This window comes from Nipponia nippon, unplaced genomic scaffold (genome assembly GCF_047370975.1).
Source record: "Nipponia nippon isolate SJK-2023a ecotype South Korea unplaced genomic scaffold, ASM4737097v1 scaffold_2, whole genome shotgun sequence".
Taxonomy (NCBI): domain Eukaryota; kingdom Metazoa; phylum Chordata; class Aves; order Pelecaniformes; family Threskiornithidae; genus Nipponia; species Nipponia nippon.
This window is the reverse complement of record NW_028262336.1, coordinates 45,585,497-45,601,112: the sequence shown is the minus strand read 5'-3', so window position 1 is coordinate 45,601,112 and position 15,616 is coordinate 45,585,497. Positions and strand designations below refer to the sequence as shown.

Sequence of the window (15,616 nt, the reverse complement as noted above, 5' to 3'; positions counted from 1 at the left end):
AGCAGCCTGGTAAAGCGAGCATAGTGGTCAGTGGGGGTTTGTGGGGCTGTGCTGTTGCAGCCAAGCCAGGATGGCCCTTTCTTATCCTTCGTGGCTGCCTGGATCCCATGAGGAGGCTTTGCTTCATCCTCAGATGGAGTCTCAGTGTGCCAAGGGAAACATGGGTCAGTACGCTGGCCAGCTTGGAACTCGCATGGCAGTCCAGAGGGGCACAAGTGCTCCAACGAGGGCATGAGGCCCTGGCTTCCCTCTTGGCAGCCTCCCATGCATTTTGCTGCCCAGAAGTTACTGTCTGATTAGGTCTTTTGCAGCCATCTGCAGGCACAGTCCTACTAGCAGGTTTACTGAGCCCTGCATCATCTAGTGCAAGGAGAGGGCTTCTGTCGCGGGCACAGGTTGCTCTATTGTTTGATGCCTTTGAGTAGTTTGCATTTTCAGAGAGTGGGGCGGAGGTGCGGGGAAGGAAAAAGCAATCATCTTGGGGATCTGTACACAAACTGCAAAGTGCGTGCCCTTGCAATGCATTGCTGTCCTGGGATAGCAGCTCATGATCAGGTGATGCACACCTTATTTGGTACTGCATGGATGTACCTATACAACTTCTAAGCCTGAACTGATCGTGCAAGACTATGTCAAATGTCATTGATCCCTAGTTCTTATTGCTTTGGGATTAGTTTGTAAGGAACCAGATTGAATTTGTCCACGCTTGCCATATAGCCATGTCTTAAAACTGTCTGATGTATTTAAAAATGCAAGTATAAAAAAGTAAGGAAGGTCAACATTATTTCTCTGCCCTAATTCACAAAATGCTAGGTAGATTTGAAAAAACAAGAAAAAAAGAGTAGATGCACGTCAGCTTTATTTCTGTGATTCTTTTCAAGAGAAACCAATAAGATGGATATAGTCTGTAAAAGAACTGAATAAGCAGAGATGTGTGATAACTGGCACATACATGCATACATATGCATATAAGATGTGTGATCCTGATGTTGGTCGATGGCATCTGTTTCCTGCTTATATGAAATATTGACATAGTCCCATGTTTATTGAAATATTCACAGTAAAAAAAAAAAAAGTCTTATCCCAATATATTAAAAACCTCTCTTGTTTACTAAAGGGATGAAAAGGGAAATCTCCCGTGTGATGATGTTGGCAGACATATAGTGGGCAAGCCGGTTCATACAGGATCCGAATCTCCAAACTCATTTCTTGACCAGGAATATCGGAAACGCTTTAATGTGGTTGAAGAAGATGCAGTTTTATACTGCTATGAATATGAGAAAGGAAGAACAAGTGGTCCTGGAAGGAGAGAGAGCACACCAACATATGGTATGGCATTGATCTAATACGGTTAATCACCATTTGTTGATTTTAGGATTTTTGCGCATCTGCCTTTGTTTTTAAGCATGAAAATATTTTCGGTGGCCATTGATTATGCTAAGAATGCTGTACTATTTTAGTCCAATTTCAACCTAAGAGCGTATTCTGTGCAAGAAAAAATTAACCACTTATTATGATAGGGAGGGCAAGTCCAGTTTTATATTGATGATTTTTCTTAATATAAATTCTATAATTTTGTTATCAGCTTAATTTTCCAGATTATGCTTCAGTATCATTTTATAAAAAAAAAAAAAAATGGCAGAACCCCTATATTTTTACTAAAAATACAGGATGGAATTGTTCTCCCAATATAAGGGCAAGACTTGCATTGGTTTAGGAATTCAGCATTTGAAAAATTTACCCAGGTATAACAGTTTTAAAGGTCAAAACCACTTCAGATTTACCAAAAGAGATGACATGCTGCTTTCATGCTGCACTGCTCTCTAGAACTCTTTAATTTTTCTTTAGTCCCAGAAATGAAGCATGACTGAGGATAGGATGCTTTTTTTGTAATACCGTTACCTCCTGTAACTTCCTGTATGGGAAGTGATGACTTCCTATCTATATCAGTTCCTCTTTATTTGAGGTTATATGTTGTCTAAGAAAGAATTTTGCATGTAAACACACACGTGTATTCATGCCACTTCCACATCTTGGATTTTGACTTATTTAGGGTGAGAACTCAGAAACAATGTCTGGTGAGAGTTTTGCTCCTCAAACCTTTATGCTCTAGGTTATTTTCCCTTTGAATCTGCTGGAACTCTTCCTTTAGCTAGTATTGTAATTTGTTTCAGCTTTGGACTGGGAGAATTGGTTTTCTGTTGCCAAGTATATAATTGTGCAGTCAGACAGTTGTTAGGATATAGAAGAAACTGAAGAGGAAATCTCATGTTTAAAAAAGGTATTTTGACTACTATGGTGTTAGCTGAGCACATACTTGAATATTTTTTCATCCTACTTGGTATGTTATTTCAATTTTTAAACTGAGCACAAGCTGTATGTTGGAGTTGTTATAGTAATCCTGACATCATATCCCTTTGAGAAGAAGATACACTTAATTTATGAGGAAGCGTAGATTTAGTACATCATGCAGCCAAGCTCCAAAATCACCTGGGAACCTTGATATAAATTGAGCTTGAGCTGTGTAAATTATCCTCAGGATGTGGAGCAACGTCCTTGCACAACATTAAAGGATGCATTTTCATAGAATGCACCCTTTCTACACAACTACACAATCCTGCTGCAAAACCCTCAGCATCCTTTTGATTTCAAAGTGTTTTCAGGTGTTTCCTAACCATGCCCATAGTGTACAAAATAACTGCTAAGGTTTCAAAGTGGATATATCAATTTTATTACACCAATATTTCAACTATTACAATTGGTGAATGCAGTCAGTTCCATTAACAGAGATGTACTCTCTGTTCCAGATGTTAAATTTTAATACTGGTGGTCTAGAGTGCAGAAGAACACATTTCTTCTTCAAGGACTGCTGAACTCATTATTTTGTCACAGGATAGCTTTTTTAGCCCTTTTTTTTCTATTAGCAGGAAGGCTTATAAATACATGGATCAAAGACTGCACTGAAAATCAATCATTATTTAACACATTTGTTATACAGCCTTTCACTTTTGATCTCACTTCTTTTTTAATGAATTCACACCATTGAGTTCATTTTCATTTAAGTGTATTTTCTAAAAATATTACCGTTTCAGCTTTACATTCTAAAGTTTCTCACATGGCATTTGATAGCATAAGATTTATGGCTAGGCATGACTTTAGGATTTCACAGAAATCTGGAAAATGACAATAACACTCTTCTGGCTTATGGTGACCCATTAAAGAAGGTCAGAGTTCCAAGTCCTAGAGAAATAATTGTTCTCAACATGTACTCATCATTAATTATGTGGTAGTGTTTATTTTTTTAAAAAATATTTCTCAGTCCTCCTTCATGAGAGGTTAATAGGGCCCTCCATAATTTCTTTATTGGAATATTTTGACATTTTTTGACAATATTAACAGAGATTTCTCTTTCATGCTCTTACTGGCTTCCAGCTGTTGTATAATTGTTGCTAATTGGCCTTTGAAAACTTCTCTTCACATCCCAAGGAAGAAATTCTCCTGAGTGTGGTCATCAGGGAAAACAGATTTAGGGAATCCATGGGAGTTAATAAGAAGGAGATTAGCAGAGGTAGCATGCAAGTGAAACTTGAGTTTAAGGAAAGAAACAAATTTGGTCATTGCAGTTTTAATGCCAGATACAAAAAACATGCACTTTGAACAGCTAGAGATTTTGTAGAAAATTTGTTATGACTGTAGCTTTTGATAGCAATCAGACTTTATATGATTTTGTAGCTTTTGTATCTTTTTAAGTATGCAGGTCCTTTCAATAAGATACTCTGAATTCAGTCTCACAAAGAAGAGAAAGTTGTATTTCTAGAAAAAGTAACTGTTAAAAGTTAATTCTGATCAAGTAAACATAAGCCGAATACATCCCCACTCAGGAAATGACTTCTTAACTGTATGCTCTAAATCTCACCGGCTTCAATCAGACTTAAATAGGTGCCCATAAATAGTAAAATAAATTATAAATAAAAAGTTAAATATGTATGTTATATTTCCTGAGCAATGATGTATTTGTGACCTGATCCTGTGGTCTGTACAGAACACACACCTTTTTTTGGTAATTTTTTAGAGACAATACAACCTTTTACCATTGTGCTGCCTGCATGGTATTGGTGTTTTCCCATGGACACCGTAATTCAATAGGTAGATAGACATGTTTGAATATTTGTTTTCATTATAAGCACATCTTTCTTTTTCAGTGTGTCATGGATTTAACCTCAAAAATGTGGAATAAGACCAATCATCTTTATGTAGGGGTTTTCTACTAAAATAATTAACAAGGCTTCTGAATTTTTTGCTTTAAGCTCTGCTACTTTTGAAAACAAATTGTTTTCCCACTTTTCAGTTTTATGAACAGTAGATCAATTAAAAAAAAGCGAGGGCTGACCTTGTTGTGAAAACATTTTGTTTTCAGTCTGCCAGATATTGTGCCATATGCTATGCTACTCTGTGTTTTGTTTCAATATACTATTTAACGTGCTAAAAACTTCAGACCATTTTAAGTAATCCCACTAAGTTGCATAGCACACTTTCACTGAATTTCCAACTATATTTGTGGAATCCTTAAGCAGAAATCATAGTTCACAGCATTTTTAAAAATCAATTCAGCAGATTCCAAATCAAAATTTAAAAGATATAATAGTCTTGAACTTTTCTGTCTCTTGCTGTCTGAAATCAAAGTGAATTTACCAATAGTAATGTACTTTGCTTTCTGTGGATGAAATGCTACAAAAGAAATTACATGTAGAGGTTTTCTGCTTCCTTTCTTTTGGATCTTTTAAGCCCAGCAGCAAAGATGCTATTTGTGAAGGTACTTTAGTGATGTGGACACGTTTCTGTTACCAACAATTCACATATGCTTTAAAACAGTTCTCTCCATGTGTGTGCCAGGGGCTTCCAGAATAATAAATAGATACTGTTCAGTGAAAACTAAAGTAATTTGAATGCATTTGTCAGTCTCAAACGTCAGTCTGCTGATGATTTTGTAGGGCACTGGATTTATTTTCCAAACTTAAAAAAATCCATTAAATGCTTAGCTGCTTCTTGCCTGTTAAAAAAAACCAGAACTCCTATCTTAACCTCTTGTTCAGAGGCAATGCTGGATCCTCTTTCGTAAGCAACCCTGTAGAATAGCAGCTTAGCACATAATTTGTTCTTTCTTCTAAAGAATGTTAGTTAACGCTGCCTTATGGTGCATGATCTCAATTTTTTCCTCTGTTTCCAGGGAAACTAAGGCCTATTTCTATGCCAGTAGAATATAACTGGGTGGGGGATTATGAAGACCCCAATAAAATAAAAAGAGATAGTAGGAGAGGTAAGTGATCTGAACACACATCTTGTACAAGGCATTATGGGTTTTATCATGCTTTAAGGTATATATTTCAACTTCATTTTGCTGCTTGCTTAGCTATATATTTTTGTGAACCTGTTTTGGGTTCTTTCATTATGTATACTTAATTTTTTGCAGAGCCTCTATTAGGCTTGAGGAAGTTGCTCAGCCAGGCAAAAGAAAATCATGACTGCAAAGCTCTGCAGTTTGGCTTAACTTTATAGTGGCATTTCATTGATTCAGCTGTATTATCCAGTCCATTTTGAAACTGTCCCTAATTTTATAATACTAGAGGACAAATGTATGGTTATTACTGATAAATATTGTTATGGTTAAATGAGACTTGTATATCACATTTCTCTGTCTTCATGAGTTCTTTTTGGATGGAAAACATTCTAGAGCAGCATGGGATTCATCTCAAAATCATCGAGGATAAGTTATTCAAAATTCTGATTTGTGAGGCTCAGATTTGTAACTTCACATACAAAATTATAACCTCTGAGATGGCTGTTATCACCCAGGAACAAGATGTTACAGTAATGATAGACATTCCCATAAAAATATTAACTAAATGTTCAGTAGGGATCAAAAAAGGAAACACTGTTAGGAATTATTAGGAAAAGAATACAAGACAAATTAAGAAGTATTCTTACACTGCTGTGTAAGTTCTTGCTCATGCTGGGTGTGCGTGCAGTTCTGGTCTCTTCACCTCCTAAGAAAAATACAGTAGAATTGAAGAAGGTTTAGGAGACAACAAAAATGATCAAATGTATGGAGTGGCTTCCAAACCAGGGTCAATTCAGTAGGCTGGCCATCATCAGTTTGGGAGAATTTAGGCAGGACATAAAGGTTTATAAAATCTTGTGTGGAATGAAGTAAGGAAATAGGTTTGTCACTGTTTTTTTCTGAAATGAAACCTGAGAGACATCAAATGTCTCTGTTGAGTGTTGGTTAAAATGAAAAAGAGCTGGCTCCTCGTGCAGTTTGGGTTCAAGCTAAGGAACCTCTTGACAAAGGAGGCTGTGGATACTAAAAGTTCACATTAATACAAGGAAAGACCAGACAAGTTCATGAAAGATAAATCTGCTGAGGCTTCCTAAATTCACAAACATTGCTTCTGGCTCAGGATGTCCCTCAGCTACAAGCTGGTAGATGCCGGAAAAGTATTTGGGGAAAGTATGGATGATATGGTGAACGATCTCAAATGAATGTTCAAAGCAAATTACTTTTAAATGTATGGCACCACAGTCATTTGTATTTGTTAGGATCTTGTTTAAAAAAAAGATTACAGATATGATCATAAGTATATCATTGCTCATTTTTGAAAACTCCAAGACAAAATTTATTGATGTGGGACTTCTTTTATATTCTGTTCCTTTCATTGTCAAAGATACCAGAAAACTGCAAGAGTCATGAATTTTCCCTACCAAACAATTGCTTTCTTATTATATCCAGACCAAAGAAGCAAATGGGTTTTGTTAATGAAACAGTCTTGAAGAGTTAAAATTGACAGAAGATCTTAGCAAAAATATTGTATATTTTGGAAGCAGTATTAGTATACATGCAACAATTCACAATGACATTTTGCATTACTTTTCTTTCAACAGAAAATTCATTGCTTCGCTATATGAGCAATGAGAAAATAGGTCAAGAAGACTACATGTTTCAAAGGAATAGCAAAAAGGATACTGGGAAAAAGTCCAAAAAGAAGGGAGACAAGAGTAGTAGTCCAAGTCATTACTCGCTGTTGCCTAGTTTACAAATGGACTCATTGAGACAAGAAGTCATGGGCACACCTGGACCAGAAACTGCTTTGTACCACGTGAGTAAAAATAACATTAACAAAAGTTGTTGCTCTGTGTTTGTGATGAGAGACTGTCTTGTTTTTATAGTGGTGTTGAATCCTTTTTTGATCTGCTGCTGTTGCACTGATTCCTATTCTTCAGACAATAACTAGATCTCAAAGAAATATTTTAGAATTCTTTATTTTTGCAGTTACACATGTGGGATGGACACCAGTGTTTTATCTCCTTTAACTAGAAGTTATCATGTTTCAAATGGAGCGTGGTCTCTCTGCCTTGACTTACTTGCTACTGATGGAAAGGGAAGAAGCAGCAGTTTCCAGACTAGCTAGAAACCTTCTTTCCAGCAACTATGTCACTGCAATATGCTGAGTCTTATCACACAACCCCTTTACTACAGGTACTTGAAAGGCCTGATAATGGCAGGAAAACTTGTGGGAGGCGTTTTATTTTTCCTTTGAGGTAAGGGGAGCCCTAACGCGTGTAACTGTTTGTAAATATAGCCCTCAGTAACGCAAGTAAATGTGAAGTAAGGGATTCTGTTGAATAGGATGTAAAAGGAAAATTGCAGCAACTTGCTAGTTTTTAAATTTGTCAAGAAAATGGAGTTAGCAGATCACAACATATTTTAGATGTGGTATCATGTTCACCCAAAAAAGTATTTACATTTTAGATCTCAGTAAAAGATGTCATTGTAGAGGAATATAAACGCACAGTAACTGTACAGCAAAACAGTAGAAATAATTGAAATTCTCTTTATATACTAACAAAGAATATGTAATTTAGATAGCCAGTGTCTAAGGGAGATGGCAGCATGGGCTTGTCCGGAAGTGTGCTGTGAAAAACTGGCAGGTGGAGCTTCACTGAACCTTTAAGAGACAAGTAACTTGGTTTCCTGTTGTAAAACATCACGAGGGATTATCGCACTATAATTGGTGTAGATTAATTGAAACTAATGGAGCCTTCACATCCTTTTACACTGTCTGAGTGCTTGGTCCACTGGCTTCTAAAACTCCTTAGTGTGCTGCAGTGTATAGGTGAGTCTGATAAATTTCAAAGATGTCATTTAGTATTAAAAGTAAGTGCTTGTGGTACACTTTAATTACATCAGATCCCCAGATCCAAGAACTGCTATTCCCTTTCTTTTTCATTTGTAATAATGTAGGTATGATGATAAACATTTTTTTCTTACATTATTTCCAACTTTAGTTTTATGCTCTTTTTGTAAGTTCGAAATCTGATAGTAGGGAGATTTCCATTTGCAAAGGCAGACTGACATAAAGTGTTTCCCTAATACATGAAGCCAAGGAGATTGCAAGTCTTCCCAAACTGTCCTCTTTGTAATGTCTGCAGTCTTCACTAGAAGGAATCTAATCAGCGCAAGAGCCCTTGAAATCAAATATTTACAGAACAAAATAGAAAAGTTGTTTGTGTAACAGAGGACTTTTCATTCTGTAAAGAACAGTGTGGTAAATTTGCAACACTTTCTACTATTCTGTTGAGAGACTACTCATCTCTCAATAACATTTCTTTGGTAGTATGCGTCAAATTCCTGACACTCTGCAGTAAGAAAAACTTTTTTTTTAAGGTGCCATCTTTGGTTTTCCTTAGTTTCCTCTAGTATCCGTTATGTCTAGTGTCCAAATTTTGTACAAAAATAAATGATGTACAAAGCAACTGGAAGATTCTTCAAAATTCTGGTGTGGAAGTTAATGAGCAACAGCAAACTTAGAATTGACAATCAGCATTTTTAATGTACTGTAATGTAATGATACCTGTCCACAAAACACCTGAACTGTTAACACCACAAATTCCACTAGTGTCTGCTAATCCTTTTTGTGCATCGTTACCACTAAATGATGGCTCTCTCTATAATGCCATTAAATCTTCAGGATCTTTTTGGAAGTTTAGTGGGAGCTTATTTATTTATAAAAATAAATAAGGGTTATTTGTTCTTCAGAATACAAGTCAGTATTGATCTGCTAACTGGCTTTGAAGCAAAATGCATGAAATAAACAGAAAGAGGAAGCTTGGGCCATTGATTTGTCCCTGGGGAAATGGGAAGGAGCCCTTCACAAAGCCTTTACAGCCCTCTGCAATTGATTATTGCTGGTCCTATTGCTGGCAGCCACCTGGCTGCCACCGTGCAGCAAAATACAACTCCCTTTTTGTGGTGATGGCATCCAAGCATACTGGCTTATGCAACCCTAATCTAGTTTGCAGATGGGGCTATATGTCTTTGCCACATAGCAGAGCCAGAGGTTTTGTAGTAAATTGGACAGAACTTTTCTTAAAATCTTAAATAAACAGTGCAGTGAGCAGATAAAGAACAGGGGAATACAGATAAACCACAAGGAACTCTTATTTTACTGCAGTACAGTTCTGTTAAAATATAGATAACAAATAGGACAATGAAAACATACCTTATGCTCAAATTTCAAATTGCATCTTAAAGATAGCTAAAAAGTGGCTGTCCTGTTAGAAAATATTTTTTACAAGCATCAGCTACCTAGTTTTCATAAAGACTTTGGATTATCTGTAAATGGGAGCCTCTGGATGAGCATGAGTTCAGTGCAGAGGAATGGTGGTAACTCCAAAAACTGTGCGAATAGTAGGGAAAGAGACTGGGGTTTTTGGTTTGGGTTTTTATTTGGTTTTGTTTTGGTTTTTTTTAAGCAGTCGATGTTTTCATCATCCTAGAATATCAGGTGAAGAGAGAATACTGTGACTCTCTGCGCTGCATACTACAAGCCAGTGGATTTTCCTGAAGTGCCGATCCTACCAGGTGGCTGTAGCTGAACTTGTAACTATAGTGCCTCAATTGTTTGTATTAGGTCCCAGTACTAGAGAATACTCCACCAGGCTTGTTAAGTAGTTCCAACCCTGTTTGCTCTTGCTGTAAGTTTTCACATGTTAGCCTGTGTTTACCTGGCTTCTATGTCCAACCTTAGTTATAAATGTACCTTTATCCTCTAGGTTTAAAGGTCTTTTGTTACCGAATTTTATCTCCCAATATAGGAATTTACAGGTTACCATCAAATCACTTTGTAACCTTCTCTTTCTTAAAAGAAATAGAATGAGCATCATGGGTTTGTCATTAGAGAGTGTGTTTTCATATCCTTTCATCATTCGCATAATTCTTTCAACTCCTTGTATTTAATCCTAACGTATCCTAAGTATCCTAAGCATCCTTCCTAAAGTATGGATGCCAGAACAGGGCATAAATTTCCAGGAGCTGGATAGAAAGGTAATATAAACTTTCTATTCCTGTTCATTTCCTCTCTGTTTAAATATTTAAAGGACTGTTTACCCATTTTAACCAGAAACTTAGAGAGGGAGTATGTTTATTACTTGGGTTTGGTTTTATTTTTTCTGTAATGTCGCTTTTCCAAATCACTGATTTGCAAGACTGGTATTCCGAATCTAATAATTTATATCTTGCATTCTTTGTTCTTAAATATATAACATTGTGTATGGTTGGCCGTGTTGAAGCGTATGACTTCTTGGGTATGCTTACTGAATAATCTATGTCTCTGAAGCAACCCTAAGTATGAAATACCAGAGAGTAAGGGCTCTGGGCCCTCAAATTGCACCCCCATGATTCCCAAATCCATAACATGGAGTACTGAAGCTCCAGGAATCCGGGGTCTGCTGTGGAATGGAACTACCTAAACCCTCTTTTTGAAATTATCTTTTTAATATGCATATTCTGTGAAATAAAAAAAAAAAATGCACATTTAATTTCTTTTTTTTTTTCTCTATTTTCTTTTCCCTTTTTTCTGAATTCCCTGGAACTCAGCATTCAGCTCTCGTGTCATTCGCTGGTCTTTGATTCTGTGTTACCTTTATTCAGTGATGTTTTCGTTCTTTTTTGACTCCATTGATATGAATGTTAAATAATTTTGGACTAAGAATGCATCCCACTACTTAATGATGAATTCCCCTTACAATTCCAGGCTTCTTTCCTTTTGAATTTTGCAGCCATTGACATGTGGGGGTTGATTACCTTTTTACTGTGAAGGTTTTCTGCAGAAAAGCAGCTTTTACAATTATGCTGACTTCAACTCCTTGCTTCTACTGCTGTTATACATGGCTCTATAGAAAAGAAAAACTCTTTGATCAAAAACCTACACTGATGAATTAAATTACCAGAACAGAAATGGTATGTTTTTGTCCTGTAAACAAAGTGAATGGTGTTAAAAAATTACCATGGTAATTCAGAAGTGCGTGGTTGTTGTTTATTTGCTAAAAGTTATTTTGAAAAATGCCAGCAGACTCATATTGTTATATTCTGAAGTGATCACAAGAATGTGGCAGTCTGGCATTTTCCTGACCATCAGTATACTAAAATTTGCATAAAATCACTGGTTTAAACAGTTTTGTTTATATCATTGACCTGCCATTACAATCAAAAACTGTGTGGTCAAGGGAGCATTTCAGTTATGGCCTTGAAAAGTGAACAGCGTTTACTTGTGTCCACTGAACATAACTGATCTGATAGCTGATATCATAGCAAAAGAAAAACTAATTTGTGTTATGCCTGTGAAGTAATCATCTCTTGTATCCACTTACGGTATTTTTTTAATCCTCACATACAAAGTCTCTTCACTACTTTGCTTTGTTTTGTTTCCCATTCCAGAAAGTGTTTCCAGTGTATGATGATTTTTAGCCAAGTTGTTGGTTTTGCTTTCTATTTTTCTTTGCTGTATTGCAAAAGAAATACCAACAGAGAGTGTTGATGTTTTTATTAAGCCAAGGCGAACTGTTCGAGCCTGTTGCTAATCTAGTGTGCAAGCAGGTGTTCAATGTGGTCTATTACTGTAGATATAAAATGGTGCAGTTAAAATTGTCTTGGACCTTTGGAGCACAAGAAATGAAAGCTCTGACACATTATTATAGTTTTTTAAGTTCATTATGCTATTCTGTATAGGAATTTCCTTGGTACATTGTGCTTTGTTTTTGTTGCAAGAAAATAATGCGGTTGTTTAGGGGGTAGATATTGTCATGAGTCAAAAGAAGTTCCGCATCAGGTTAATAATAATCTCCTTCTATCTGGATCAATGCAACTTTCCCTTAATCTAGAAACAACAATGCTATGGGAAGAAAAGGTTGCAACCTATTGTATATAGTAGGGAGTTATACAAGAAAAAGTAACCTTGCTTACAAACTGTTTCCAAACCTACACCGATAAACTTATATTATTGACCTTGTCCCTTCCCCTTTCCTGCCTCCTATCCCTTTGCCTTTTCCAGTGTATGCTCACTTGTTCATGTGTATTTAGCAATATCTAATGACTTGCTTGTCATAGGAAAAGCGACAAAAAAATAACAGCTTCTTGCTTTGCTGATAACCAGCCTATTTAAAATTGTTTAATTAATTACAGTGGTTTCCTTGGTCATTTCAATTGTATTTGAAAATAAAGTGCGTTTAGTAGCAAGATGTAACATTTAAAGTCCATACATCTGGAACAAGTGGCTCAGGAATGGATGCAAGAAAGAAACGAAGGATTTGTTCCACAGGGATTTTGCACTATATCTTTAATGTTCCAGTTTTACTTTAAATAAGGGAGGAATAAAATAAAAGCCATCAGTTGGAGTTTTTTTGCTGCAAATTTAATGAAGGTGGTGCACCTTTGGCAAACTCATTTTTTTTCCTCTTTAGCAATGTGTGACTATCCATGTGGTTGGAGTGCAGCTCAGTGACTTTTAACTCACATAATTAATTTCAGTACTTGCTGCAATGAGCACCTCCAGAGAGCCAAGCGCTTCCCTTTCTAGTCTGCCAGTGAGGGTGCTGAGGCAACAACAATGAGGGATTTGGCCAAGGTTACGATTTCAGTTGTCTCTCTCTGCCAGTCCTCATGAGGTTGCGGTACCGGTTCAGCTCAGTGGGTTTGCTCAGCAGAGCTGGAGGGTCTGCATCAGTCTGGGCATGCAAAGCTCAATTGGTTGCAACAGTGATCTTGTTGAACATACTGTAAGTGAAGATTTGCTTATGGACCTATTGCAAAAATCAGTTTTTAGCTAATAAGATAAATTGGAAGGGAGATAGTAACTTTCAAGAAAAATAACTTTTCTACTTAAATGATGCACATTTCCAGATATTTCTTGCCTCCCACCTACCCCTCCAGAGAAAAATACAGGAAAATGCCTTTTAAAAGTTCAATTCAAAATGTATGTATTTAGGCATTCTCAATACAGAGAAGAATTTATCAAAAGCTCATGATTTTGAAAACTTTGAAGTCTAACTCTACTGAAGTGGTTGATTTTCTGTTACTCCTCCTATTCCTCTCTGCAGAATAGCTGAAAGGAAGGAGAAAGAGAAAGTACTTGAACATAAAGTACCTACATTTTTTATGAAAATTCTTGAATCAAATACGCATGTATTTATGAAACCTTTTAATTGTAGTACTCAGTAACTAGCATTTAAGAAAGTACAGAACATATGCATATTAGTTTCCTAATAAACTTGTGCACAAGCTACCCATCAATTTGTTGCAAAAATCTTCTGAATAGAAATGGCTTCTAATAAGCACTATATACTGGAAAACTATTTACAAAAAAACCAACAAAACAAAAAACAAAAAACAAAAAAACTAAAACCATCCCACAGAAAAACTAGCAGTTTATTATAATTGTAAGCATCACAGTATTTAAAGAATTTCTGTTTGGTGATTTTTTGTTATGGATATTTGTAATTAAACAAAAATAAGTTTGTAGAGGAAAAATTTGGAAATCAATGACACAGATTTTAAGTAGGTGTCTGAAATCTAGAATGTCATTGTACCATTACAACAGATGGAGTTGGTACATTTTCTTCTTCAATATGTTTGAAGTCCAGTTATGGCACTATTTAAATATCAAAGCTTCCTTTCCCTTTTTCTCTTCCCTGTTTTCATAATTGTCTATGGTTAGACTTGTAATTACTATAGAATAAAAAGTCTAGCTGTTGATATCAAAGTCCAGTTTAGCCTAAGTGCATAGTGAAAAAAATTTTCCATAAGTATTTCCATAATTTTTGTCAACATTTGAATTAGTATTGCTTCTTCTTGATGGTCTTTCATCTCCATTTAAATATTTGTATTAAAATAATACTGAAGCTTACAGAATGATTACAGGCTTACAGGCATCAATCATCAGCAAAGGAAATTTTTAACTCCTTCTTGAAATTGTAGTTGTAAGAAATACTTGATTTAAAAAATTATACTTGTGTTAAAGTTAAAAAGCATTGGCATTTTTATATTTCCAGCTGAGAAACTGCACTAGATTTCTAACAACTGTCCAGAAATTAAATGAACATGATGAAGAGTTTTTGAAATACTTCATAATTGTGAAAAATTTCAGTCTATCTGTTACTACAGTAAGAAAGGATTAAAAAGCTCATTTCTCTGCTGCTTTGCTGCAAATTAGCCCTTTACAGTCTAAATACAATTGTGCAGGCACTAGCTTCTACTGTAAAGATAGGAAAACACAAACATCAACTGAAAGTAGCACATATATTGTTGAAATTTCACAAGTGAAAAATTGTCATTGCTTTTTCAGAAACAGCTCTGTCAGACTGGACTCCTCAGTAGTACAGGGCACCTCAGTAGAACAAGTGCAATAGTCTGAACCGTTGTGATGCCCTAGTTTCTTCTCAAGTACTTGTATGTTTATGCCGGTCCAGCATAGCTTGGCTCTGGTAAAAACAAAACACTGGGATCTCTCTCTCTGGAGGTGACTGGAGCATTTATGACATTTACATCCCTTTCTTCTGTAGGTTACACTGGTCATATCTCACCTTAATTTTTGTAGCCTTATGGGGATGTAGGAGAGCACTTTGGCCAGTTCTACAACTTCAACTCCTTGTTCATTTTCCCAGCAATGAGCATGTAACAAGGAAATAAGACTGTGACAATACCTAGGTCCACATGTGTGGAAATGGAAGTTCACCGTTCTGCAGTAGAAACAGAGCTGAATAGGCTTATGAAGTTATGGAGTTTTTTTAAAAGACTCAAAGTCTATCCAGGGGCAAAAGTGCTGGTAAAATGTTTCATATAATGCAATGCAGAGTAGAATACCCAATTTTGCTATGAAGGCATCATGAGCACCTAGCTTGTATCCATTTCTCTTGTCAGCTTCCTCTAGTATAGTTCAGGTATAGAAGGCCTTTTGCTCCAAGAGCAATTGGAAAGAACAACAATTAAAAAATTCAGTAAGGGGAAGATGAGTAAGAGGAAGAAACATAATGGAAAATTCTTATCTAGGGCCTTCATGAGTCTGAAACACCGTCATGTCCCACAGCTACAATCGTCCCATTGGCTGTAGGCAGCTTTGAATGTCTATACTTTGGCACATGTTGGGTTTCTTTCAGTTGGAAACTCGTCTTTTTGTAGAATCATGGAATCATAGAATTGTTTAGGTTGGAAAAGACCTTTGAGATCATGAAGTCCAGCCGTTAACCTAGCACTGCCGACTCCCCCACTAAACCATGTCCTCAAGCA

General features: G+C 36.3%; 1 protein-coding gene across 6 annotated transcripts in view; it reads left to right on the top strand.

The window, feature by feature from the left end:
- The window catches only part of CNKSR2 (connector enhancer of kinase suppressor of Ras 2), a 219,820-nt gene that overhangs the window by 132,113 nt on the left and 72,091 nt on the right, over window positions 1-15,616 (top strand). For 4 of the 6 annotated variants that reach the window (XM_087757717.1, XM_087757719.1, XM_087757721.1 and 1 more), the window contains 3 exons: window positions 1,118-1,329; window positions 5,228-5,317; window positions 6,940-7,154. In XM_087757717.1, coding sequence (XP_087613843.1) covers window positions 1,118-1,329; window positions 5,228-5,317; window positions 6,940-7,154 — 517 coding nt within the window. The remainder of the gene's footprint in view (window positions 1-1,117; window positions 1,330-5,227; window positions 5,318-6,939; window positions 7,155-15,616) is intronic. The other 2 variants (XM_087757718.1, XM_087757720.1) reach the window with 1 other exon arrangement.